Source organism: Brienomyrus brachyistius, chromosome 18, assembly GCF_023856365.1.
Source record: "Brienomyrus brachyistius isolate T26 chromosome 18, BBRACH_0.4, whole genome shotgun sequence".
NCBI classification, from domain to species: Eukaryota; Metazoa; Chordata; class Actinopteri; order Osteoglossiformes; family Mormyridae; genus Brienomyrus; species Brienomyrus brachyistius.
Genome location: NC_064550.1, coordinates 4547470 through 4574616, shown reverse-complemented (window position 1 = coordinate 4574616; position 27147 = coordinate 4547470). Strand labels below are relative to the sequence as shown.

Below are 27147 nucleotides of genomic sequence, written 5' to 3'. Positions count from 1 at the left end.
TCCACCATAACGTGACAAATTCCTTGTAAGTGTGAATGTACATAACATACTGGAGTCGGTGCTGTCGGGGTGACAGCGTTGAGTTCCCCAGACAGCCCCGTCACTGGCTCTGCCCATCTAATCCGTACTACATGCACACTCACTGCTCTGCCCATCTAATCCGTACTACATGCACACTCACTGCTCTGCCCATCTAATCCGTACTACATGCACACTCACTGCTCTGCCCATCTAATCCGTACTACATGCACACTCACTGCTCTGCCTATCTAATCCGTACTACATGCACACTCACTGCTCTGCCCATCTAATCCGTACTACATGCACACTCACTGATCTGCCCATCTAATCCGTACTACATGCACACTCACTGCTCTGCCCATCTAATCCGTACTACATGCACACTCACTGCTCTGCCCATCTAATCCGTACTACATGCACACTCACTGGCGCTGCCCATCTAATCCGTACTACATGCACACTCACTGCTCTGCCCATCTAATCCGTACTACATGCACACTCACTGGCGATGCCCATCTAATCCGTACTACATGCACACTCACTGCTCTGCCCATCTAATCCATACTACATGCACACTCACTGCTCTGCCCATCTAATCCGTACTACATGCACACTCACTGGCGCTGCCCATCTAATCCATACTACATGCACACTCACCAACCTGTACAATTTCTCGAATAACTAGATGGATCAACTGGAAATGTGAAAGTTAATAAATGTGTTTTTACCTGAACTCTCTGAAAGTATACTTATTCCGGGTCTGAAGGAATGCTTATTCATTTATCGCAAATTACAATTATATGACAATTCACTGAATCTTTCCCCGTCAACGAGGTGGTTATTTGCCTTTGTGTATGCTGTAATGTCCATCTCTGAAAAAGTCATTTTTATTTCTTACAGAATCCATTGTCACGGATTCAAACCAGCAATCTTTCTATTATAAAAACTTCCCTGACCATTAAGCCACCACTACCATGTGCCAGGGTGATAAACTTACCCTCAATCAGCAATGTTCTTCCACTTAGAAACCTCTACATAATAATATTAGCCAACATGATCCTTTTTTCTGTACAGGTATAACATTGGGCATCCTAATGCGCAAATGCCACAGAACTAAGCAACTCCATTTCAACTTGTGTTTGAAGGAAAGAAATAAACATGTTGTAATACGACCCAAAACAATTATAATCTCTGAGTAAATGTATTTATTCCAAACAGAAGTCTCACAATTTAGTTGAAAATGATCTATATATTGGTGTTGCATGGGTCAAATAGAGCAGCTACAGCATGAAAGTGTTTCATTCCACTATATCCACAGCAGACTTTTTTTCCTCAGTTTATGACATTGATCTCAAAACAGAAAATGAATGTTTATGAACAAAAAACATCTAAATCTAAAACCTATTTAGCAAATGGCTCTAAAAACAGAAGCCTGACATTTTAAGGCATTAGCCTCCAATAAAATAAAAGTTTTACAATTTAAATAAAACTTGAATTAATAATAAAATTTAATTACTTAACAAAGACTCTTGTTGGACTATAATAAAACAGTCGATAATTTTCAAACAACTGTCGAAAACTGTAACAGGTCACTGCTACGGTCACACTTTTCCTCAAGCTGTAACAAATCAGAACTTAGCTTTCCCCTCCAGCTTCACTGCAGGACGCTAACTGGATGCTCGATTTTAGCTGCGAATTCTTAGTGAATGCAACATCACGACCGAAGAGTGTTGTTTACAACCAGGAATATTATATGTCCCTATTAAAAATCTTCCCTCATACTATTCTCCCCTTGGGGTATGTAGTTTAAGCAATGACTCAAAGAAATAATAATGTGTAATAGTGCTAACTGGTTAAACTGACAGCCATAATATATATAGTAATATTGCTATTGTGTGACCATAATTTTATAATACACTATAAACATAGTATATCGTGTTGGTATTTTGCTGTCTTTCTGACACTACAATTATGAGTGATAAATAATGATTGGATCATGCGCTAATACTATTGTCCAACATGCATGAATGACTGTTCTGTAACTCTGTACTGGATTAATCTTTGGACAATAGATGGGTGTATATAATGGATTACATAGAGCACACAAAGACGTGCATGTTTACATAAGAAATAGGAACTGCTGCCCACAATAATGAAACAGGAAATATAAAATACCATAAAGAAATATCACGGGGGCGGCATGGTGGTGCTGTGGTTAGCACTGTTGCCTCACACCTCTGGGATCCGGGTTCGAGTTTCCACCTAGGTCACATGTGTGTGGAGTTTGCATGTTCTCCCCATGTCATCGTGGGGTTTCCTCTGGGTGCTCCAGTTTCCCCCCACGGTCGAAAAACATGCTGAGGCTAATTGGAGTTGCTAAATTGCCTGTAGGGGTGTGTGTGAGTGAATGGTGTGTGAGTGTGCCCGGTGATGGGCTGGCCCCCCATCCTGGGTTGTTCCCTGCCTCGTGCCCATTGCTTCCAGGATAGACTCCGGTCCCCCCACGACCCAGTAGGATAAGCGGTTTGGAAAATGGATGGATGAATGAAATATCACCAAATACCAATTTTAAAAGGATACTCCTTCCATCCTTCTAAGAAGCCTGTGACTACAAAGATTAAAAGTTACATGTGATATTTGAGAAGCTAAATGCACAACTTAGTAAGAATCAATGACTCAAATGAGAAATGGTACAAATACTTTAATTGGAAAAGAAAGGGATTTACAAAGAATGTCCCAATTCAGTGTTTCTTTGTCACAATAAATAAACAAAATAAATAGGGTTTTAAATTATGAAGTATAAAACAATAAAATGGGTCACACTCTTTCTAAGTTAGAGTTGCCAATTGTTATGAAATGGAAATAAAACTCCACAGCATTTGATCTATTTCAGAGTCAGGTCATTAATGATCAATTAAAAACATAGTACCACTTTACAATAAGATTACCCTTATAATGCGTTATGAATGGTTTATAATCGGGTTGTTAATTAGGTTGAAATACTTAGAAAATTATCAATAGAGAATTATAGACAAGTTAACATTTTTCGCAATTGCAGAGTTACTATCATTTATAAGTTGCAAGAGGGAGCCTTAGTGTAAAGTGGTACCAAAAATATAGACACAAAATGGCATGTTACAGAATTCACTGTCATACGAAAATACCCAGACTTGAAACAAATGGTCATTCTTTGTTTAATAGCATTCCTATCAAATGCAGAGAGCTGAAACCCGGTGCTTTCATACCTTGCAATTTCTGTATTGAATATAAAACACATCTGGAAGCACTAGACTCATATTTTGCTCTAGGTCTACCAGACTCACACAGCTTACACTGTGGTCATACAGTCATGTAAATTTTGTTCAGACTTTTGTTCAATTTTATATCATTTTGTATTTGTCCATACTTGCATCACAGTATTACAAACCATCACATCACTTGTTGAAATCTCTGCACAACAGCTGAACTATGAACAACATCCCTTTTCAGAAGTTTAATTTAATAGTAAGTGCTTCTGGAATAACCCTGACCGCATTCCTGTTCCCTCTATCTTCTGAAAGCAAGAATATAGAGAATTATAAATATCTCGCAGCCACAGCTGGGTGCGCACTGCCTGCAAATAGCTTTGTCTCCAACTGACCAGCTCTGCTTGGATACACGACTAGCAGAAATTCTTCTGTTGGGTCTGTTATGAGACGCACTGACTACCTTCACCCTTTTAAGTAAAGCTAGATGTCTGTATAGTAACTACTGAAAAAGTTAACAAGAAATCCTCAAATTTTGCTGTGGGGTTACCTCAGTGTCTCACCTTTCCGGGTGATGTTTGAAAATAGAAAAAAAAACTGAATTTTAAAATCTTCAAAATTTAGGTCATAGTAAAAAGGTATAAAAACAACAATTATGTTTATGAAACATATAAGTAACAAAATATATTTCTATACAAAGTCTGATATGTATATAGTTATTTATAAATAGTCCATTCTTTAGTTGAAATCTTCACGGCTCTTCACCCTGCTTTGGGTAAAGTACATTTCTTTTAAGTTGAAAATAAATTCTACTGAAGCTGAGTGATGAATCGTCTTCAGTCTGGCACAGCCTACTTCTGTTTAGCACAAAACAAATGCTGCAGCAGCTAAACCAGGCTTGGAGGTCCACATATCTGCTAGCAAGCTGGTGGCTCCCAGATCACACAGCAAACACACTGAGGGTGCTTGTCTGGTCCTTCAGGCCTAGGATGCTGTAAGCAATCCTCTTCAGGTGGCCCGGCAATCGCACCCCGATGTTCCGGATGTCCCTGACAGATGGAGTGGGAGATGAAAGTCAGGAGAGGAATTCACACAAACCCTTCACTAATTCAGACCTCAAACAGCAAATTATGTCAGTGTTAAACCGCGACAAGGTGTGTGTTATGTATTTTTAAAAACAATGCGGTGGAGGCAAAGAAAAGTAAACGTGCATATTCAGCCATTGTTGTATTAGCTTTATATACCACCTGGTGTTCAACTGCATTGTGGGTAAAAACCCATCTTATGTAGCGTTTACAGATTATTAAAACAGAATTGCATATTAACTCATTTAGGCAGGTGAAACAGGACTGTAAAGTATGACAGGACTGCAAGTGCATAGCATCAGCAATTCATTTAGGTATTTAATCACTGACCACAGGTCCTAGACTTTAGCCTAACCGTGCATTGATTTACTGCTGTGGATCACTTGGCCGGCACTACATGTGCAGTTATAGACAACTAACCAACACCCTTCAGATTGGAGAATTTGACAGTGCCGTGGTATAAAAGCTAATAAGGCGATCAGGCTAACACAGCAATCTCTGATGAGCTTCCCGCCAAAGTCAGCGCGCGCTATCATGCAGGGGGTCGCTGCTGTTCACCATTCAGGCTCTTAATTACTTAACAAAAACCCATTGCAGCATAATTCTACCGTCTCACAGGCAGAGCAGACGTTAAGCTTGTACAGAACTCTTTGGTATGGTACAGAATGTTATATGAAGGCAGCAGAAAAAGAATGCGATGTACAAAGCAATGAAAAATATGTCAAACACATCAAAGACATTTCTGGGTTCTTTGGCTGTTTTTCTTTGGTCATGTGACCGGTTCGATTTCAGGGTGCGGCACAATGAAGGCCAGTGGCCACCAAGGGCCTGCCGAACTCACCAGGGCTCCCCAGGACCAAGCAGCTCTCCCTGCCAAACACACCACAGCCCTTCTTTTGTCTTACATTTCGATCTATTTCTGTACATCCCTTCCAGGCAACCCCAGGCTTAACTTGTAACCCCGGTGGCTTGTAACCCCCTCCATATTGGGCAGGTTCTGCAGGCCAGTGCCGGAACAGAGAGAGGGAGGGTGAAATGACAGAGAGAGGGAGAGCAGAAGGAGATACAGCAGCCTCAGGCCGCCACAGAGAGAGGGAGGGTGAAATGACAGAGAGAGGGAGAGCAGAAGGAGATACAGCAGCCTCAGGCCGCCACAGAGAGAGGGAGGGTGAAATGACAGAGAGAGGGAGAGCAGAAGGAGATACAGCAGCCTCAGGCCGCCACAGAGAGAGGGAGGGTGAAATGACAGAGAGAGGGAGAGCAGAAGGAGATACAGCAGCCTCAGGCCGCCACAGAGAGAGGGAGGGTGAAATGACAGAGAGAGGGAGAGCAGAAGGAGATACAGCAGCCTCAGGCCGCCACAGAGAGAGGGAGGGTGAAATGACAGAGAGAGGGAGAGCAGAAGGAGATACAGCAGCCTCAGGCCGCCACAGAGAGAGGGAGGGTGAAATGACAGAGAGAGGGAGAGCAGAAGGAGATACAGCAGCCTCAGGCCGCCACAGAGAGAGGGAGGGTGAAATGACAGAGAGAGGGAGAGCAGAAGGAGATACAGCAGCCTCAGGCCGCCACAGAGAGAGGGAGGGTGAAATGACAGAGAGAGGGAGAGCAGAAGGAGATACAGCAGCCTCAGGCCGCCACAGAGAGAGGGAGGGTGAAATGACAGAGAGAGGGAGAGCAGAAGGAGATACAGCAGCCTCAGGCCGCCACAGAGAGAGGGAGGGTGAAATGACAGAGAGAGGGAGAGCAGAAGGAGATACAGCAGCCTCAGGCCGCCACAGAGAGAGGGAGGGTGAAATGACAGAGAGAGGGAGAGCAGAAGGAGATACAGCAGCCTCAGGCCGCCACAGAGAGAGGGAGGGTGAAATGACAGAGAGAGGGAGAGCAGAAGGAGATACAGCAGCCTCAGGCCGCCACAGAGAGAGGGAGGGTGAAATGACAGAGAGAGGGAGAGCAGAAGGAGATACAGCAGCCTCAGGCCGCCACAGAGAGAGGGAGGGTGAAATGACAGAGAGAGGGAGAGCAGAAGGAGATACAGCAGCCTCAGGCCGCCACAGAGAGAGGGAGGGTGAAATGACAGAGAGAGGGAGAGCAGAAGGAGATACAGCAGCCTCAGGCCGCCACAGAGAGAGGGAGGGTGAAATGACAGAGAGAGGGAGAGCAGAAGGAGATACAGCAGCCTCAGGCCGCCACAGAGAGAGGGAGGGTGAAATGACAGAGAGAGGGAGAGCAGAAGGAGATACAGCAGCCTCAGGCCGCCACAGAGAGAGGGAGGGTGAAATGACAGAGAGAGGGAGAGCAGAAGGAGATACAGCAGCCTCAGGCCGCCACAGAGAGAGGGAGGGTGAAATGACAGAGAGAGGGAGAGCAGAAGGAGATACAGCAGCCTCAGGCCGCCACAGAGAGAGGGAGGGTGAAATGACAGAGAGAGGAAGAGCAGAAGGAGATACAGCAGCCTCAGGCCGCCACAGAGAGAGGGAGGGTGAAATGACAGAGAGAGGGAGAGCAGAAGGAGATACAGCAGCCTCAGGCCGCCACAAAGAGACATTTCCTCCCTTCTACTCCTCCCACCTCACTCACTCATAGGGGCCGGGCTTTTAAGCTTGCCCTTCGTTTTTGCTGTTCAAACCACACAAAACCAATTATCTGGTTATTTCATAGAAAAGACACACAAAGACGTGACTCTTTACTCACTCTATTTTCATCAGCAGCACCTGTTCCATTGTGGTAACACCCGCACGGGTGAAGTTCTCGGTGTACTGGCTCATTTTGATGGACTCTAGCCATTCCACCACAGACCTGAAAGGGGAGCCATCGGACCCACTGGTGCTGGGAAGGCGGATGGACACACTGCAGGAATAGAACAAATTACATTGTGACAATGACAGCACCATCATTCGTGCACATGTATACGTATATGCAGAGGAAGACAGAAATTGTGTGGCTTATCGTGAACACTGGTTTATAAATGTTCCATTCATAATTCTAACAATTTTAAAGTTTAATTATTGCATACAGAAACATATACTGTACACACGTGTAGTGAAATGCTTTTTCCACCTACGTCTTGGACTGTGTGCAAAGGTAAAGGCCTAATACTAAAATATAGTAAAAAATATAAGGGTAAATAAAATGAAAATGAATTTAAAAAGTAGTGTGTAAAGCGGATAATAAGCCATTAAGGGTCCACGTCTAGCATGTGGACAGCTGGAGGGAAGAAACTAGATCCAAGTCTCTCAGCATAGGTTTCATTTTGTGCACTATGATTACTGACAGCAGGAAACATGTGTCAGTCCAGTAACAAAAGCTGAAAATTATGCATATTATACAGACAAACCATATGGCATTTAACCGTTCAATACAGTAGTTACCATTCAATAGTAAACCAAAATGTCATTTAGTCTCATTTCAGCTTCAGGCCAAGGTGACCTGTGTCCTTTATGCACAGCCCCTACCCTACTGCCTTCCCTTACCGAGGATCAAAGTCAGCAATAGTTTTGAGGGACTCGGGACTCTTCAGCAGCTTGTCCAAGAGGCTCACGATGTCAGCAAAGCGTGGCCGCCTCGAACGCTCCTGCATCCAGCACTGCAGCATCAGCTGATACACGGCCGACGGGCAGTCCATGGGTGCCGGCAGGCGGAAGGCCTCATTGATGGCCTTCATCACCTGGAAAAGAACACGACAATATGTCTGACCTTCTCTCCTGCGATTTTACTACAACCCTGCTACTCAGCATTAATCATCGATGACCAAAGTTCTGAATTCCACAGAAAAATGCTCACCACCGTTACCTCTTCTGAAAAAGCTGATCCTAAAGACAAAACTCCCAAAGATAAATCTAGAACCTAAAGTTCTATTCTAATGATCTATTCTAAAGTTCTATTCCCACAGCTCAATCCAGAAAGTTTTATTTCCCATCCATAACTCCCTAATATACCTGGAGCTTAACCCAACCACAAAGAGCCTCCTCCCAGTGTCCAGCTTTTACTGAGCAAGAATGAGATGTATCATAGAGAAGGTAAAGAACTTTCTCCATAAGCCTCACCCACGACCACTAAACCATTAACCAGTTCAGAAGGCCTATTATGAGGGAGAAGGGAACTGATGAAGCTTCCCTCCCCAAAACCTGCAACCTAAAATGCTGTACCTCATGGTTGCTCATATCCCAGTATGGCCGCTCCCCATAGGCCATGACCTCCCACATGACGATACCAAAACTCCACACATCACTGGCTGACGTAAACTTCCGATAAGCTATGGCCTCAGGAGCTGTCCAGCGAATCGGGATCTTGCCTCCCTGGTGAACAAAGGATAGACGCATAGATATTACTGTATTGCTAATGTTAACTAAGAAATCCAAACTTATTTAACATGAAGGAAATGCCCCCCTAGCCCATCCACAAACTTACACTTGTGGTGTAGGTGCCCTCAGCATCATCCTCCAATATACGTGACAGGCCAAAGTCAGATACTTTGCACTCCAAGCTACTGTTGACCAGGATGTTGCGTGCTGCCAGGTCACGGTGGACATAGTTCATGTCAGACAGGTACTTCATGCCAGCCGCAATACCCCGGAGCATGCCTACCAGCTGGTAGGCGGACAGCTCCCCGTCATGGTCCTGCAGGGCCAGAGGTGGTAAGTCAGAGGAAAAGTGATTCTTTGTTCACCATAGTACCCTAAACTATTGTATAGTACTCGAGGTCACTTATGACACTTTTCCACTGCCACCAGGAACCGATCCGTACATACCCGGTACCCATGCTGGTATGGCCCTGCTTACTAGCATGGCTGAAAGCGTGACTAAACTGAGCTGGCTACGATACAACCATCTGATTGGTCAAAATACACGGGGCCAAGTATGAACTGATGATCTGCATCGATATGCATGGATTACGCAAAGGAAAAAGGGGTATATTATATATATCGTTCATTATTAGTAATATTGCACATCGTGATGTATTTATGCTTTCCTGATAACTCGCAGCTTGTGAATTTCTAACCTTCTACTTAAAAAAAGTACTATAGAAAAGCTGAATGGAATGGATTTGTAGTGCAAGAGAATGCTAATTCTGCTACTGTTTTGATGCTAACACAACATGGTGACTTTCTAGTGGAAATTAACGCATAATAAATTATGATGTACACCATGTGGACAATAAATAAGCATCTCTTTGGTTCCGGCCATATCTATAAGGAGCCGACCCTTTTGCAGTAGAGAATTGAAGTTCTTGTATGGCAATGGAAAAGCGCAATTAAAGCTTTTCCGAACAATTAACCCAGCCTGGTTCTCTTTAGCGACTTGCGGCAGAGAGCGCGTATGGAGACATGCTACCAACTCACCCTGAGGTACTTGTCCAGAGCTCCATTTTCCATGTACTCTGTCACAATCATGGCATGCTTGACTGAAGGAATGAAAAACAAAAACAAGTTACTTAGTATGTTTGACCTCAGTCACAAACACAAGCATTGGGACATCAGAGACTTGGTGGCATGTTGGTTCTACCCTAACAGGAAGGAGGCTCATAAAGAGTTGCAGGACAGGAGTGGACTAATCAGATCATAACAATTTTAACTACAAAATGCATGAAGACAGTTATAGGAAAACCAGAGATGGACTTTGCATGGACAGCATATTGGCACCATTTGAGTAGCAAGAACACCAAACAAAGATGGTATCTGAGCAAGGAGAGGAGCACAGGGATGCTTACACTTAGTGACCACACCCTCCAAACGGATGATATTCTGGTGTGAAAACTGGCCCATGATGCTGGCCTCGCTAAGGAAGTCCCGCCTCTGTTTCTCCGTGTAGCCCGGCTTCAAGGTCTTGATCGCCACTGCTGTCTCCTTGCGCCCAGGCACCTTCAGCACGCCATGGTACACCTCCCCGAACTCACCTACATTCCAGAGGCACAAACATTACAGGCATTACGGTTAATCAGCCCTGACATGAGGAATCATGCTTTCAGTTGAGCAGAGATTGATTACAAATGGCCCATCAAACTGCGAATCAGATGCCCTGAATTAGATCATGTGGTATAACAGAAATGACTTACGGACCTGAATTACGGATAAGTCTGAAACTGATTCAAATGTTTAAAAAGTATATACTATAACCGTAAATATTTAAGACAAACTAGTACACACTAATGGTTTTCTGGTAAATGTGCAGTCGAGCGATTTAGCTGCCTGTAATCTGGTAAAATGCTATTGTCTTTTGAAGTGGTGCAGCTAGACGGGGTTTAGGTGCAGCATATGGTTTTATAGAATTGTGGGATTAAAGAGCAGTAAAAGCGGCCAGAGAAGAAAGCGCTGTGGTTCTTCAGTGTGTGACAGAGGAGGGGGGCCCTGAAACCCAACACCACTCAACGCCCCCTTTGGGGTGCGGGCCTGGGAATCAGCTGTCACAGAGCGGCAGACCCCGTGGGGTCATGGGAAACACCATGGGAGGGGCAAAGGTGACTCCGCTTAGTGCATCTTCCCTGTAAGGAGCCAGCAGGAAGCCTTGCTTTCTCACGTTGCTTATTGCTCCATAACACGTTATCTTCATATCTCTCTAACATTCTTCTTCCATTATAACCTTTCTAATCAACTTTTAATGGGATTTTTCAACAGTCAGATATCCTGAACATGTGGTATGCCAGGGTTTAAAACGTTAGTGAGACTAAAAGTATCTTCAGCAAACTCCTAGGCATTGCAGGAAGGTTCCTTCTGATCGGTGGTAACCTACCCGATTCCCTGTAACTTCACCCACCTGCTCCAATGACCTTCTGCTTGGAAATGTGGCTAGGATGGATCTCGGTGGCAAACTTGTGCACGGCCATATTAGGGTCTTCATACGTGTGTGGATCTACATAGGTCTTCAGGGGTTTCATTTGGTCTGCTGGGGTGAGATTTGTTTTCATGGGTTCAGAAAGAGTTAAGTAGTGCAGAAAGGAGCAGCAACAAGAGATGGGCTTCCAGAATCACCCAACCTGAGTCAGAAAAGTAGGCATCCTCTGGTCCTTCCCTGGCACGTGAGTTCCGTCTCCTGCAAGAAATCGCATTACTTATATACTGTTACTCACACGGCTGTATTTCGCTGTTGTAACAAGCTGTTACCCTCACACAGTTCATTACAAGCTTATCTGAACTCCATAATCCATACCTATATACTGACATCCATAAGACACATATTAAAACTAGTACTTTTACATGCACAGTGTAAACAACAGAATAATACAGACTGCCATAACTGACATCTCTACATTGTTTTTATAAGTTAGAATACGTAAGACAGCTGTTTTGCTGGACTGTGCAATTTTTTTGACGAAAAGGAGTTTGAATTTGTCAAACGGTGATAGAAACAGGGACAGAGATATCGCTCTTTGACTAAAGGCAGGAATCAGCTGGCTGCTGGGCGGGACTTAAAGGGCTGGGCACTTTACACCTGGAATAATCTGTGTCACTTTAATTTTTCCCTCAGTTACACCAAGAGATGAAGGAGACCGATAAACAGGAATTTAGCTCTCATTCCTTCCCTAAAGTCCTATAAAACAGACAAAAGAGAGGACTGTGGGGGTGAAGAGAAATCCAGAACGGGGGAGAGGAGATACTGCTGATTTCATAAGGATTTCGACATGGGAATATGAAAAACTGAAAGCATGAAAGAAAGCAGGCATGTGAAGAGGGTGGCAGTGGGGCTTTACTCACCGTTTGTGCAGTAGGAGGACACCCCCGACCACAAGGAGCATGGCCCCCACCCCAAGAATGGCTCCCAGGACCACTGGCGTGTTACTGGAGACCCGAGCTTCCGCTATGATACAGCAACAGGAAGGTCAGACAGCACCCAATCACAAGGTCACAGCGATAAGCGATAATGCTGCACAATGTCACACAAAACGTCACATTAGTAAGCACAGCCTCATACACTGACCTAGAGACGTCGTTTCAAATTCGTGTTCCACACTATTACCACTGGGAGTACCATCTGGATTCAGAACCGTAACTCGGAACACATAGACAGTTCCAGGTGCCAGGTCGCTGATCTGAACCAAGTTCTTTTCCAGAACCAGTACTGTGTAGGTGGTGATATCAGTTGCGGTGCCGTCATCCTGCGGAAAGATGAACAACGTAATCGGAATCTAATCAATCCACCTGCGCTCGCAGTTTAGATTCACCTTCCTGTGAGCGTGCTCACCTTTTTGCGATACATCAGCTCATAGCGAGGGGCTCTTCTTGACCTCTGAGAGAGAGCCCAGGACAGACTGAGGCTACTGCTGCTCCGCTTCTCCAGGCGGATAAGGGTGACTGCTGGTACCTCTGCGGATCAGAAGCTCATTAATGCATTATGGGTACACGGCCGAATGTGGATTTTGCTGCAATACGTCCGCTAAAAGAAATGGTTAAGACGAGTGACTCTAACCTGTGAGGTGCAGAGCTGTGGTGACTGAGCTGGTGGCTCGCTGGCTGCTATACTGGGACACGCCGGTGCGCGCCTCCACCGTGAAGGTGTAGTTAAGCTGGGCTTCGAGGCCGCTCACTGTCACATGGGGTTCCCGCAGGGCGGCTGGGCGGGGCTCAAAGTGAAGCTCCTCCCCACAGGGCTGGCAGGCAGCAGCCTCGCACTGCTCACACGTCACACCGTACTCCACGTCGTCGCGGCCGCCCGTGTCTGCCGGAGCTAGCCAGGAGAGCCTCAGCTTTCCCGCCCTCACTGTGGCAAGCAGCTTTCGAGGGCCAGATGGCAGGCCTGCAAAGGAGGAGAGTGACAGGGACGAGAGTGAAAAGGAGAAGAGTGAAACGGATCCAGCTGGCCGAGCTCCTCTCTCCTCAGGAGCCACATGCTTCCTCCCCCAGCCTCCCCACATTTTGCTCTCATCTTGACTTCCCCTGTCTCATTATCGCACTATTAGTCTAAGCAGTATTGAAAGAAGGACCTTCTACTCTGTCTGTCTTTCCTTTACAGCAGGGTTTCTCAAACTGGTCCTCAGGGACCCCCAGACATCCCACATTTTTGCACCCAACCGGGAACTGGGAGGGAGCAAAAACATGAACTGTCTGGGGGTCCCTAAAGACCAGTTTGACAGACCCTGGTGTACCAGGTGTACTGGTGTGCAAACAGTACGGAGTCATGAGGGAGCAAAAACATGGACAGTTGAGGGTCCCCCCGGAAGACCTGTCTGAGAAACATTGCTGTACACCATCAGTTACCACCAAACTTTTTCTAGTGCTTTACTCCAACACAATGTAGGCAATGGGCAGCGAAACTATCATCATGAATGCAAAATCATCAAGATGACGTGACATGTGAAGTGTGTGGTGTTTACCGGAGCAGCCATCAGAGGTGGGGTCCTCGGGGGCCCGGTAGAAGCCCTCACGGCAGGGGCAGGCCTGCGAGCCTGCCGAGGAGCGCTGGGTGTTCTCTGGACAGGGATCACACTTCTCCATGGACAGAGAGGCCCTGAAGTAGCCAGCCTGGCAGGCTACAGTGGAAAACACAATGATGCAACTTGTGAGGAACCTCAAAGAGAAGTCACGGGTTCGTACTCCTCTACACGTCTACATGTATATGCCCTGCCTTCAAATAAATTACACATTAACCATCCTATTCCTGTAAACAGGACACATGTACACACTCAGTTGTGGTTGTGGCCATTTCTTTTGACCATAGACTGTATGCAAAGGGTTATTATGGTATTATCTATGGTTTCAGAACTCCGAAAACCACACACAAGCAAAATGTGCTGCAGAACAATCCTGCCGTTTTCTGCAAAGCAGACCAGTTACCCAGCATTCCTGAGGAGGAGGGCCGCCAGAAATAAATCACAGGGATAGAACAAAGAGTGGACAGAAAACGGGTCACGTGAATGAGAAACACTATATGGGCGTTACAAACGTCAGCGACACGTTTTTCTTTAGCTCCGTCTGTTTTATCTGCATACTGCAGGCTATTTTCCCATGTCCCGTGTTCAAAACCAGCCCTGACAATGATACGATCAGCTACCCAAATAGCTCTCAGCAAATTGCTGGCGCGAGATGGGCACCGCGGTAAATCGAGCAGGAGCATGAGGAGGCGAGACATATACAAGCCCACATGAAAAGAAGACTATCACAATGCTGGCAAGTGACGATACTTGGCAGGTGAAGCAAATAAAAGAGAAGCATAAGCCGCCCCCCCCCCCCCCCCCGAAGGGCTCCCTCTCGCTGGTTCTCATCTTCCCAGTCTCCTTGTCATCTGTTGTTCCCTTCTTCTGCATAACTGGTAACCTACCACTCACCTTCTAAACAGCCGTCCACTTTGCCTTGCTGATTCCCTTCATCAGCCTCCCTTATAATCAAAACTTCTAGCCAATAATAGTCCAAGTTCTCTATCATCCTAGTATGCAGCGAAAAAAAAAAGGCAATGCGTGCCAATGTCCTCACACATCTTAAAGGAAAAGTCTGACCTGCTTTATAATAACGCTTTAATCTGCTATTATCTTCTAACTTTTACCTGATCCCTTTAAATAATTTCCATCAACGGTAATGAAATCACAAAGGACACTGCTGAAAAGAGGTGCTAGGGCGCAATCGCCATGTACCAAATACCTTCAAAGTTACTCTATGAATCAAGCTTGATGCGAAGTGAAAGTCAAACTGTAAAAGTGAGTCTCCGGTCGGCAGCATGGAGTAAGATGCCTGTCTGAATGGCACAGGAGGAATTCTGTCTGAAATATTCAGTTTTGAGCTTAACTCCCTGTCCTGCTTTATTTTAACACCATTCCTCATTTTCCCTGGACACTAACCTCTCCTCGCTCTGGCATCCTAGAGCAGTCCCTCTTCTCCCACCCGCTGGTCCAGCTCATTAAGTCTGATTAGGCAGGCAAGGAAGGAATGGGACGAGGAGAAAGTATCCACAGAGAGGAAAAAGTGGGGTGAGAAAAATAATTCCCCCATTCACTGGGAAAGTGAACAGCTGCCTACTGGTAGCCCGATTCAGGCTCTCCATCACCCCCCCGGGTAAGTCTCCACTTGCCTGCCCCCTCCCTGCCACCAGCATTCTCAGGGAACAGCAGGCAGGACAGCGCTGCCTCATTCAGTCCAGGCAGCAGCATTTTTGTCGCACATAGTGAAGCTGAGGCACGTCGCATGCATACGTCAGCTGGCCGCAGGCATACCCAGCTATACTCATGGGCTTGGGCAGAAGTCGCAGTTCCCGATACACCTAACCTCAGGGCACGTAGCACAGTCAGACCAGCACAGCTGCGGCCCAGCCATGCCATCATATGGCGATCGCTCTGCAAAAGCCACCAATCAAGACACTCTCATGTCAAACCACCAAACATGTTCAGCATGCAGAAAATGTGCATTGTTTACATGTATAATGCCGCATGTGCAGCCGGGACATGCTGACCCTGCAGTCTGACGCATGGTTTCGCAAGCAATTAGCATGCTTGGAAGTTGCATGGATCTTGATTTTTTATTTTTTTTGTCATTACTATTATGGATTTCTTGACAAATTCAATCTACACAATTTGGAATAGTTTTCATTTGAACCCTGACATCAAGTAGCTGCCCCCACACAATTACACACCTAATGACATACAGGCCACACAAACTCAACCTGATACAAGCCATAAATCTCATCTGTCTACATATACATCACAAGCGGCAAAGCCAGCCAACACTGTGCCATTTTAAAATAAAAAAATACAAATAACACTGCAGTACTAGTGACATTTCATTAGTCGGATGGCATACGCAAAACAATACCATTATTAAGGTTACAAAAACTGCGAATGGACAAATCACAGGAGTAACTGTGACTGCATTTAGCATCCACAAGCCACGTCAAAGAAAAAGTGAGGAAGAACTCAGAATAAAGGCTGAAAAAGATAAAAAAGAAATAACAATAATTATAGAGATAAGAAATGTATGTGAAAATGCATTAGGCTGACTGCTTTTACATGTCCTTTGTCTTTCCCTCCCACGGGCCACTTGCTGTCCAAATGCCTTCTAATTTAGCACCGAGCAGTTGGCTGGGAAGAGGAAAGACCAAAATTTGTTTGTTTACCATGCAAGTAAAACTGCGGGGGCAGAGAGGGGAGGGGCTCCGGTGCGGCTATCCTTGCAAAAGAAGAGTTGCTTGTTGTTGGGAAGAGAATAGGGCAGACAAATGAATGAATGAATGAATGAATAGATGATTGAAAAGATGAATAGATGAGAGCTAAATAAAGGGACAGAGGAATCCACACCAAGTTTTTGTGGCTGAAGAAGGGTGTTCAGTGTAACAAAAGGCCAGAAAAAGCGAATTATTTACTTAAGGGCTTCCCCACTTGGACGGCACAGGACTGAGCTGTCCCCCGTCCACAGGGAGAAGAGTGCTGATGGCCAAGTAAAATAAACAGAACACTGGAGCAAGACAGAGAAGCAGAGATCGGAGGGGTGGGGGGATTGCAGACCCCGATGGTCTGCTTTATGGGTGGAGGAAGTGAATCTTAACAGATTATTATGCAAATACTCAGAAGGACAGATGGATATCAACATCAGCAGCTCTTTAACTGGTACGGATACCTAACTCAAGGGTACTCAACAACAGAATGCCTCTTCAGATCTGAATCTTTGAATCTGAAGTCCTGAGTCTGGTTTTCTAAGCACAATGCTACCACTTAATGCTTGAGTGTAAGTGTCCTGTTTATTGGTCTAGCGCCAGTCTAGGGAAACAATGAAAAGTCACATTTTTTTGGCCGAGGGGAAATAAAGACCACAACTGCGACAGGAAAGGAAATTGCTGTTTGAGGGGGTTGGTACGTGGCTGTGTGGAGAACCTTAGTCAAGAGGATTATCAGAGCAAAAAAACAGCTGTTAGAGAAGCACACCTTCACTTTGGACTTCCGTTCTACAGCTGGTCGTTAACATGCACAAAAATCCCTGTAATCCCCACCAGGCCAGAGACTGAGATCTGGCTTCGCCCGGACTAGTTTCAAACTGAGTGGAATCTCTTTCCCAATGCAGGATCATAATGATTAGGAATCTGACCTCCAACCTGCTGTTAGTGTGAGTCAGCACACCCTGCACTCTGTGTGATTTTCCTTTGAGGTGAATCAGGAAACAAGCAGAAGAATGCTGTCACTCCCCTCAAAGAACGTAAATCAAAATGATTCATTCCCACCTTATCTTTTTATATAAAAATTCTCAGCTCAAGCCCTTGCTTGTTTGACTCCCAACGTCAGACCACACTAGCAGCCTGATACGACAGCAGATAACACGTTCATCTACTGTCATAACCCGCCCAGTAGATTTAGGGCATTAACTTGAATTTCTGATTGTCACTTTTGCATACCTCAAGTATACCGACAGGTTTAAGTGATAATGAATGTATGTCAACAAGCAGGCCAATAGCATGTCAGAAACTTTTATGGGCGCATGAGTAAGTAGAGATAGCTTAATAAGTACACAAATGGAGTGACATCAACAACGGAAATGTTGAATGATGAATGGATGGAAGGCACGTCTCTGTCTAGTGAGCCCTGAGGCTCCTTCTGGGAGGAGGAACACTGAGCCAAACTGAAGGAGACAGCATTACATAGAGGCTAACTGCAACAGCAGCATATACAAAATTACACAGCAGAGAACAGAAATACGGAACTCTTTCAGTGGGGAAAAAGGGAAATCATGATTAAATTAGTTATCAAAGCTTATGGGAAGTGCAAAATTAAAAGGAACTATTCAGTGTAGGTGCATAGATTTGCACTTTTGATTAACCAATAGTGCTATAATTACATCATCATACTATAATTTTTTGCTTCAGGTATTGCAAACAAAATCCAGGAATAATCGTCACTCAACATATCTGATATATGAACAAACAAATAAAATACCAAGACAGTTGGCAATAGTGTTGCAACAGAAATATGAATATTGTTATGCAGGTAAGTTCAAGAACATTCACTGAGGCTATAAGCTCACAGCTCTCTGACCCAATTTTTTATGCAAAAATTAGAGAGAACATATCTATAACACTCACAGGGAACAAGGAACAGGTGGTACACAGCATGTACAAGAATACTATCGCTTAGCTCTCACTCTAGACATAGCCATCGTAGATTTCCTCAGGCATAGGAAATCTGATAGTTCCTTATACATCTATACATAGAGTATACTGGGGGTGGAAAGAAAGTAATGGGGACACCACATGAGAAAGAGCATTAACTTTGAAGTAAGTACACGGCAATTAGAAAAACAGCCAGGCCTGAAAAAGTGAGTCACTGTGGGCAGAAGGCCAATTAGCAGTATGTGTGAACTACAGAAGAGATCCGACACTTTGATATGTGAGCTTTCAGAGAAAAATGAAGTGATTAACAGTTTCACAAAGTCATAGGGTCGGTGCCAGCATTACAGGTGCATTGGTTACAAAAATTGAAAAATAATGCCTTTGAAATCATAATGGTGCCTGCCAAACAAACTGCATCAAAATGCAACATTGGCTGAAAGTTGGAGATGGAAGAAACCTGAGCAAAACAGTTACTGAAAAAGGATGACTGCCATGCACAGTGTCAGTGGGTATACTCAGCTAATTGGTGGGACTCATTAGGTCAAGTAAATGCAATGTATAGTTTTATGACAATCAAGGACTATGGGGTTATTTCACAGGACCAACTGCAGCGTATGGTGCAACCACGATGTTCCCATATTCCAACATGATACTGCACCCATACACACCCCTAAGCACCACCTCAGACACAGAGCCGACTCCCATCAGCACCACCTCAGAAACATGGAGCCGACTGCCATCAGCACCACCTCAGACACACGGACCCGACTCCCATCAGCACCACCTCAGACACACGGACCCGACTGCTATCAGCACCACCTCAGACACACGGACCCGACTGCCATCAGCACCACCTCAGACACACGGACCCGACTGCCATCAGCACCACCTCAGACACACGGAGCCGAGTCCCATCAGCACCACCTCAGACACAAGGACCGGACTCCCATCAGCACCACCTCAGACACACAGAGCTGACTCCCATCAGCACCACCTCAGACACACGGACCCGACTCCCATCAGCACCACCTCAGAAACACGGACCGACTCCCATCAGCACCACCTCAGAAACACGGACCGACTCCCATCAGCACCACCTCAGAAACACGGACCGACTCCCATCAGCACCACCTCACAAACACGGAGCCGACTCCCATCAGCACCACCTCAGAAACACGGAGCCGAGTCCCATCAGCACCACCTCAGACACACAGAGCCGACTCCCATCAGCACCACCTCAGAAACACGGAGCCGAGTCCCATCAGCACCACCTCAGACACACAGAGCCGACTCCCATCAGCACCACCTCAGAAACACGGAGCCGAGTCCCATCAGCACCACCTCAGAAACACGGAGCCGACTCCCATCAGCACCACCTCAGACACACGGACCCGACTCCCATCAGCACCACCTCAGAAACACGGACCCGACTCCCATCAACACCACCTCAGACACACGGACTCGACTCTCATCAGCACCACCTCAGACACACGGACCCGACTCCCATCAGCACCACCTCAGACACACGGAGCCCAATCCCATCAGCACCACCTCAGAGACATGGAGCCGAGTCCCATCAGCACCACCTCAGACACACGGAGCTGACTCTCATCAGCACCACTTCAGAAACACGGACTGGACTGTCAGGAGTTATGTCTTCTGTCTCACTGAGTTGTCAGCTCCATTTGATTTGCTCTTCCGCATGGGTCATAATTATTATTTATTTTCAAAAGCGGCTATTCATTAAGGAAACGTTTATTCATCGACACAGTTCAGTGCCACTCGTTCAGAGCAAAAATAATTTTTTGGATGTTCAAGCTCAGGATATTCAAGATGTGCACTAGTAAAGATTCCAACCATAACACCTTTTCACATCTGAAACTATATGGCGAACCAGACAGAACTAAAATTTTAATATGCAATAATTGGCTTCAGATACAGGAATCACAGCCTAGTTTGTCATTTTCGAGGAACCCAAAAACGACAGATTCAGAGCACACATAACAGATTGTGAGTCAAACTGTGAATCAAGAGAGCTGCCTTACAGTCGTACACCAAAATAAGCAAATGGCCATTGCTCTGTTTATTGTTTCTGGTTCCTTTATTTACAGAAGAAGATCAAAGAGACCTAAGACCATGACCACTGGGCTGGATTAAAGCGTCATACCAGTTAACGCTCAAAGTATCCCACATCTCTTATACATGGGCTTGGGAGTTACGATACCTATAACTGTTGGCACATGCCTACTCATTATAAAACATTAAGTGACCACTCCATACTTTTTAAGAATCTGCGTTGTTAAATCCTGGTTTAATCCTGGTTCTGCTGGCAGAAGGCTACAGTGAACGTTAAGTTGCTTTCAGGCTCAAAATTTATACAGTAAGACTACAGCAACAAGAACGAGGTGAAGCAGGAGACACTGGGAAAGACCAGAAACCAGCCAGGTAAAAGGCGGAAGCGACATTCTAATGCATCTTATCTGACACTGCCCCTGGAATCGAAGGACAAAATAAAGTGACCTTCAAAAAGAATGGGAAACATTAAGTGTAGGTGTGAAGTTCACTTCTGGGACAGTTTGTATCAGCGTTCTAGAAGCAGGACTGAAGTCCCACAAACCAAGGAAGAAGCCCTTCATTAATGAGAAGCAGGGAAGAGCCAGGTTGGAGTTGAGATGTACTTCAAATATATGTTTCAAGTCTACACTTGGCCATTTCATCACTTCATTACATTTTTTAAATAATCATATTGGGGAAGCTGTCAACATCTTTTTTTAATTATTTTTGGAATATGGGATTTCAGCTAAATGAGCACATTTCTAAATGAGAATAATATCATCGCTAGCAGGATTTTAAAAAGGCCTACAGTGATTTTTGAATATCACCCCACCTGACATGCACACTTAAATCATAGTCTGTGGGAGTCAAAATACAGTTCAAAGCGAACGGCCTTTATCTTGGAATTAGGGTGTGTTTCTTGGCACTGTATGCCATCCAGTGCCTCTTTGAGTGCAATGCAGGACTAATGTGTCTGCCAAACTGTCAGGTGTTATTTGACTGATAGGAAGGGTGTAATATGGAAACTGAATCAACATTGAGTCACCCGCAGAATATTTCCTTCGGAGTGTTTATTTAACTGTATCATTCCTGTCTCCCCCCATGGGTTTGTGGAATGGTCCTCCCATTTGGCCAAGCCACACCCTGACAGCAAATTCTTCCACCTTGCAGTAATGAGAAAGGTTCCTGAACGAATCCGTTTTGAATGCACTGGGTTACTGTACAGACCTCTGTCTGCTGCTCTACCTTCCACTCTGATCTCACTCGCAGGTCCTAATCATTTATTTTCTCCACGCCTCTGCTCTTTCACTTCCTCAGTTAGAAAATGTATGGAGAGGAAGGTGGTTTGCAGAAAGACATACTGAAGAGACTGCTCATTAAAGAGACCTCATGTCTCGGAGCGTGGATTAATATGTACACACAATTCATACATTTGTATGCATTTCAATATACATGTTAATGTGTGCACAGATTAACATGTGTGTGTGTGCGTGCATGTATGCTCTGAAGATGTACGTATATGCACATCTCTATGGGAAAACCCCTTCATCTTCTTGCAACGTGTGAGAGTATACCTGAAACAGTGTGTTACCCGCATCACTAATGTCTGTCAGCACTTTCAACCAGCCGCATCCATTTACTATTAATATAACCTCCAGCATCAGGCAAAGGAGAATAAAACAGGAAATTAGATGAAAATAATCCCTGGGAGATTTGGACTGTGGAGTGAAGAATGAGCCCACAAAAGCAGGGTTTGATAAGTTTCAAGAAAAACAAACAGTGCTTGGAAATTACTCTGTTTTCCACTTCCTATATATAATTAGTGCCTATATGAGGAAAGAAGACAAATGGAGAGCATGGAAGGGCTGACAGGAGACAGCATCCAGGTCTTACCTTGGCAGGAGCCATTGACCGCCTCGTAGCCAGGCTTGCATCGACACTGGCCCACCTGGACCACCCACTCTCCATTCAGAGTGCAGTAAATGCGGGGGGGCTCCTGGCTGATGGCATTGGCTACGCAGGTTCCTGTCACTTCCCTCAGGGCCCCTCCTTCAGCCCCCGCCACAGTGTCCGGGAAGGAGGCCAGACCCAACACGCTGGCAGGGCAGATCTTGTAGTAGATTCGAACAGAGAGGAGTGCCACACAGCTGCCGAGGTCCTGGAAAGCCAGGTAGAAGCCCTTGCGTGACAGTGACTCCACCACCTTTGTCTCAGTGTTGACTTTGAGCTCCCCGCGGGTGGAGATCTCATCAGGTGCCACAGTGGCCACCTTCCTGAACTGGCCCTTGCGGAAGCTCGTCCCCACATCAGCATCTGCCTCGGCCGCATACATATTGAACGTCTCCTTGCAGGTGAGAGAAGCTCCGTCGAAGGAGTTACAGTCACGCACCACAAAGCGCAGCTCCACAAAGACCCGCGTGGCAGCCGGCCGGCGCTGGATGAAGGTCGTTCTCAGCCAGTTGTCCTGCTCACCCGCCACCACATTGCACACGGAATATGTGTAGAACAAGGTACCATTTACCACAGTCTGTAGGACCTCCCACTGTCAATAGAACAGATACAGTTACTTCAGTAACAGAACTAGTTTTCTACCCGGGACCAAAGTATCACATGACAAGAGGAAAATAAATTACTCATCTAAAACAGGAAAGACTTTACAATCATTCCACATCCTGCATTTCTGCATGTTTTATAAGGTTATTAAAAATGTATTAAAGGTAAAATCAGGGCTATATGCAATTAGGCAGAGGGAACTGTTGACACAAAAATCTTTCTAGTTTTAAAAAATCAAAAGAGAGTTATTTGATAGGGTTTTTTTTCTATTTAAATCTATTAGTAACCAAAGTGTTATTGTAAGTAAATCATAGACGATCGTTTTGCCACAAATAAGGAGTGGAGAGTCCCTGCTGAAGCATCATAAGAACGATACAATGATATTCGAAAGATTAATAAAACTGTACGACAAAGCATCCGTTTGCCAATACAAACACAGACAGATCCTTTTGTTCCGCCGAACTGAACACTAACTTAACACTGATCTTCAGAAGTTTTGACAGTGCCTGTCCTATGAATTGAAATGGCTGCAAAAAGCAAAAAAATAAATAAATAAAAATAAATAAATAGCTGCACCCTCCTTTGTTCTTGTACATAGTGAAGAAGACAGCATAAGGATAATGCTTATCACGTTTCGGTTTACATAAGCATGGTGTTTAAACTGCACACAATGTTCCCCTCCAAAGCACAGCCGATAGGATGACACTTACAAAACCCTTTATTCCATTCTATTTTGGTCATGTGATCCAAAGATTTTACTCTTAAGGGGATTAGTCTATGAAAAAGCTGCTGGCTCAGTTGTGAGTCAAGATTTTGAGCCTGCGACAGGCAAATCATGCAGAAAAGTAGTTATAAGTAAAATTGCAAAAGTCCACATCCCAACTGCAGCATTTGGAATGGAACAGCGATTCCTTCTGAAAGCCCATGGCAAAACTGGGTGGTTTTTCCATATTCCATCTCACTGTCTGTGTACAGAGTAATACACATATAGGTAGTTGAAAGCTAGTCTCAGTGTTAAGGGCACAGTGTTAGTCAGCATCCGACAGATTGTATGGACCTTGACCAATGTTGATAAAATTAGTCAGCACAGAATGTGAAACTACAACCACCCTGACAAGATCACAGAACTCTAAGACACAAAGCTATACACACTCTCTCTAGGCGATCGCTTTTTTAGACACACGACTTATTTGCACCTGTAATGCTACGTGAACTTAGCTTCTATCCAGATAATGAGTTCAGTTGAGCAGTATTGAAAGGAACCGAAGGAAAAGCTCCCTGGAGTGGAATTTGCTGTAAGACAGCAGGTTTTCTAAACATGTAGAAGGACCACATGCAACGATTATAAAATGTTCAGAAAACAAAAGAGCTGGGTGATACAACAACATTAATCAAGATGCTGTTCTGACATGTGACAACTTACAGACCAAGTCAGATACATCTGTCCAATCAAAGTATGCAGATGAATGGCAGCAGTACTCACCCCCTGTCCACTGGGCCACTGCAGCCATCCCAGCTCTCCGCCAGCCGACCTCATGTCTAGCAGTACCTCTGTTAGGGGAGGGAAAGCATTTGTTAATGCTGATCGTGAATACCTGAAACTTTATAGCTGGAGAGTTTTAGCGACAAGCAAAATGTTTAAGATAGCATGCATGCTCTGCTGATCTGACAAACAATGTTATAAACAAGGCTGCTGTCAAAATGGGCTGCTCTATATCTTAAACTGTTTACAGTGAATGCAGAGTCCTGTCAAAAAGTGTCTATTAAAATAATTAGTCAGAGTTATAATATAGTTAAAGATACCAAGATGACCTTTTGACAATTATGTGAGCCAGTGGTTTACAAATCAGACTATCCTACACATATTTAAGTAAAGTGTGGAGTGTTTTAACTTATTTCAGTTTAAGTCAATAGTTACGTTCAAAGCAAAATGTGGCTGTTTTAAAGATACAAATATACGCTATTAAGGAACATTATTTTCATTTTTATTATATTTATTTCGTAATGCTATTGTTGTTAAAAACCAGCAATCGCATTGTAATTATTCACATATTCACAGCAATATTACATCTTCAAAATCTAGCCATGTAGCCCCATTAAGAAAGTGAAAATGTTAAATCCAAAGTGAGCAAACTGATAAGCATATCATTGCGGACAAATCGTAGATATATATATAGCAAATATGTTAGGAATATTAAAGCATAATAACAGACATGTGCATATAACACGGACACGCACTTGAGTGCGCTCTAACGCCTACTGGCGTCAACTCCCGATATGCGCGTTAACAGAGGTCGGAAACCAGAGCTTACTAAAGTATGTGACATTTCAGCAGTAAAAACAGGAGTTTTTCAGCCGTCAGCAGTCTGCTTTCTGAAATACTTAGCATACGGTGACAGAAGGCAGGGCCAGGCTATTTAATGTACTCTTTAGCATTAGATAATAACTATTTCCATTTTCCCCTATCCTGGAGTGAAAATGTGTTACGGCAAATGCATTAGCTGGGATAAAAAAAGTAATACACTTGCCTAACTCGCAGCGTATATTGTATAATTACAGTTCGGGATCGACATATCTTTTTCACATATTATCTTGAGAAAGAATAATTGAGAAGTCCAGTTCATAAACAATATACAACAAATAAGTGCAGAAGTTTTCTGAAAGTGCATAGAAATACAGAGTAATGAAATGAAACTTTAAAATATAACACTTAAGTTATCACATACATCTAATAATTGCTGATTATTAAAATGTGTTTTTTTATGCAAAGTGAAACCTATATATACGGATATTCGTGATATTGCTTCCACCCCATGCGGTAAAGTTCAGCTCGTAAAACACTTTTAAGCACTTACCTTCTTTTGTCTGCAGAGTAAGCAAAACATTGTTAATAAATACAAATAAAAACAAGCATTGCTTAGTCCCAAAATAATCCATTTCAATCAAGTTAATATTTATAACTTTAGTTCCATGCACAGGAGCTCTGACTGCAGTCAGCGAGAGCTGGCTCTCCTCAGTCCCATTCAGGACTAAGCGGCGTCATGAGCCCCGCCCGCTGGGAAGTGACCAGATTCCACACTGGAGGGGGGAGTGAGGGGGGTGATTCCCATCGGGAAGCACTCCTAAACGTCACTGTAACGCTAGCAGTGACTGCTTACAATTAAGTATCTGATATGAAATCCGTGTGCTGATAATATTTCTCAATTGAAGAGCCTATATATGAATATCTGCTGAGCGAGTACGTCTTTGGGGCCAAACGTAAATACCGGTTTTGTATTTAAACGTTCATATGTGGCTGAGTATCAAGTCTCTGCCTGGGTCACATGTGTGTGGAGTTTGCATGTTCTCCCCATGTCGTTGTGGGGTTTCCTCCGGGTACTCCGATTTCCCCCCACAGTCCAAAAACATGCTGAGGCTAACTGGACTTGCTAAATTGCCTGTAGGTGTGCATGTGTGAGTGAATGGTGTGTGAGTGTGCCCTGCGATGGGCTGGCCCCCCCATCCTGGGTTGTTCCCTGCCTCGTGCCCATTGCTTCCGGGATAGGCTCCGGACCCCCCACGACCCAGTAGGATAAGCGGTTTGGAAGATGGATGGATGGATATTTATGTATATGTATCATATAGATGTATACACTCCACTATATTTGTATATTGGCTAGATTATTTGTCCCCAGTCATTTGAGATATCGGCCGAGAGCAGGCTGTGACCCAGCTGCCACGTTTTCAAACAAAGGCTGCTGAGGTCAAGTAGGAGGGTCTGGCGGTATGAATGTATGATTGTTAATGAGGGGGCTCAGCAAGTGTCTCCAAGGCTGCAGTATAAATATACGGAGGAAAAAGCAGACAAAAGAAGCCCCTAGCAACTGCTATTGCAAAGAATTCTAGACTTTTCCTTTCACTTCACTTGCTAAGCCGGGGACCAAATACATCAAGTCATCACTGCAAAGCTAACACACAGACACAAAAAAAGAGGATGAAAAGGGGCGTGTTTCTCTGGTACTAGTGCCGAGCAATGAGATTAAGTATGACTGGCTGAATTAAAAATGAAAAAAAAACAGGCATATATTGGGCATATATTGATATTGCATGAATGTGAGTATGCAAGTGATTTGTATTGCATATTTACCATAACAAACAAATAACATACACAATATGAACAAATATCCTGATTCCAACTA

At 44.6% G+C, this 27147-nt stretch overlaps 1 protein-coding gene and 1 long non-coding RNA gene across 5 annotated transcripts; both read right to left on the bottom strand.

The window, feature by feature from the left end:
* Positions 1-2707: 2707 nt before the first annotated feature.
* On the bottom strand, positions 2708-26020 carry LOC125712894 (ephrin type-A receptor 2-like). 2 transcript variants are annotated; one of them, XM_048983450.1, is made up of 17 exons: positions 25825-26020; positions 24453-24520; positions 22310-22958; positions 13656-13811; positions 12752-13078; positions 12527-12648; positions 12263-12440; positions 12040-12142; positions 11322-11377; positions 11102-11227; positions 10059-10244; positions 9691-9752; positions 8759-8968; positions 8497-8646; positions 7822-8015; positions 7043-7198; positions 2708-4315 (listed from the first exon to the last, which is right to left on the bottom strand). In XM_048983450.1, exons 1-17 carry the CDS (start codon positions 25904-25906, stop codon positions 4207-4209), a joined length of 2934 nt encoding a protein of 977 aa, XP_048839407.1. In that variant the 5' UTR covers positions 25907-26020; the 3' UTR covers positions 2708-4206. The 2 variants fall into 2 exon arrangements, with proteins under 2 accessions (XP_048839407.1, XP_048839406.1); XM_048983449.1 differs by having other exon boundaries at positions 11102-11230; positions 25825-26019.
* Positions 15807-22296, bottom strand: LOC125712899 (uncharacterized). Of its 3 annotated transcripts, XR_007383416.1 has the most exons (5): positions 19703-22296; positions 19356-19390; positions 19251-19285; positions 19146-19180; positions 15807-19042 (listed from the first exon to the last, which is right to left on the bottom strand). It is a non-coding gene; the product is annotated as an uncharacterized LOC125712899 (long non-coding RNA). The 3 variants fall into 3 exon arrangements; XR_007383417.1 differs by lacking the exons at positions 15807-19042; positions 19146-19180 and adding an exon at positions 19050-19145; XR_007383418.1 differs by lacking the exons at positions 15807-19042; positions 19146-19180; positions 19251-19285 and adding an exon at positions 19050-19145.
* Positions 26021-27147: the final 1127 nt, after the last annotated feature.

What these genes read in the sequence shown, in the direction of transcription:
- LOC125712894 (XM_048983449.1), bottom strand. Translation starts at nt 25,906, where the DNA reads ATGGATTATTTTGGGACTAAGCAATGCTTGTTTTTATTTGTATTTATT. An exon ending in TACTCTGCAGACAAAAGAAG is followed by an intron (nt 24,521 to 25,824) that starts GTAAGTGCTTAA and finishes CTCCCCTAACAG; the next exon opens with AGGTACTGCTAGACATGAGG. An exon ending in AGTGGCCCAGTGGACAGGGG is followed by an intron (nt 22,959 to 24,452) that starts GTGAGTACTGCT and finishes TTCTATTGACAG; the next exon opens with TGGGAGGTCCTACAGACTGT.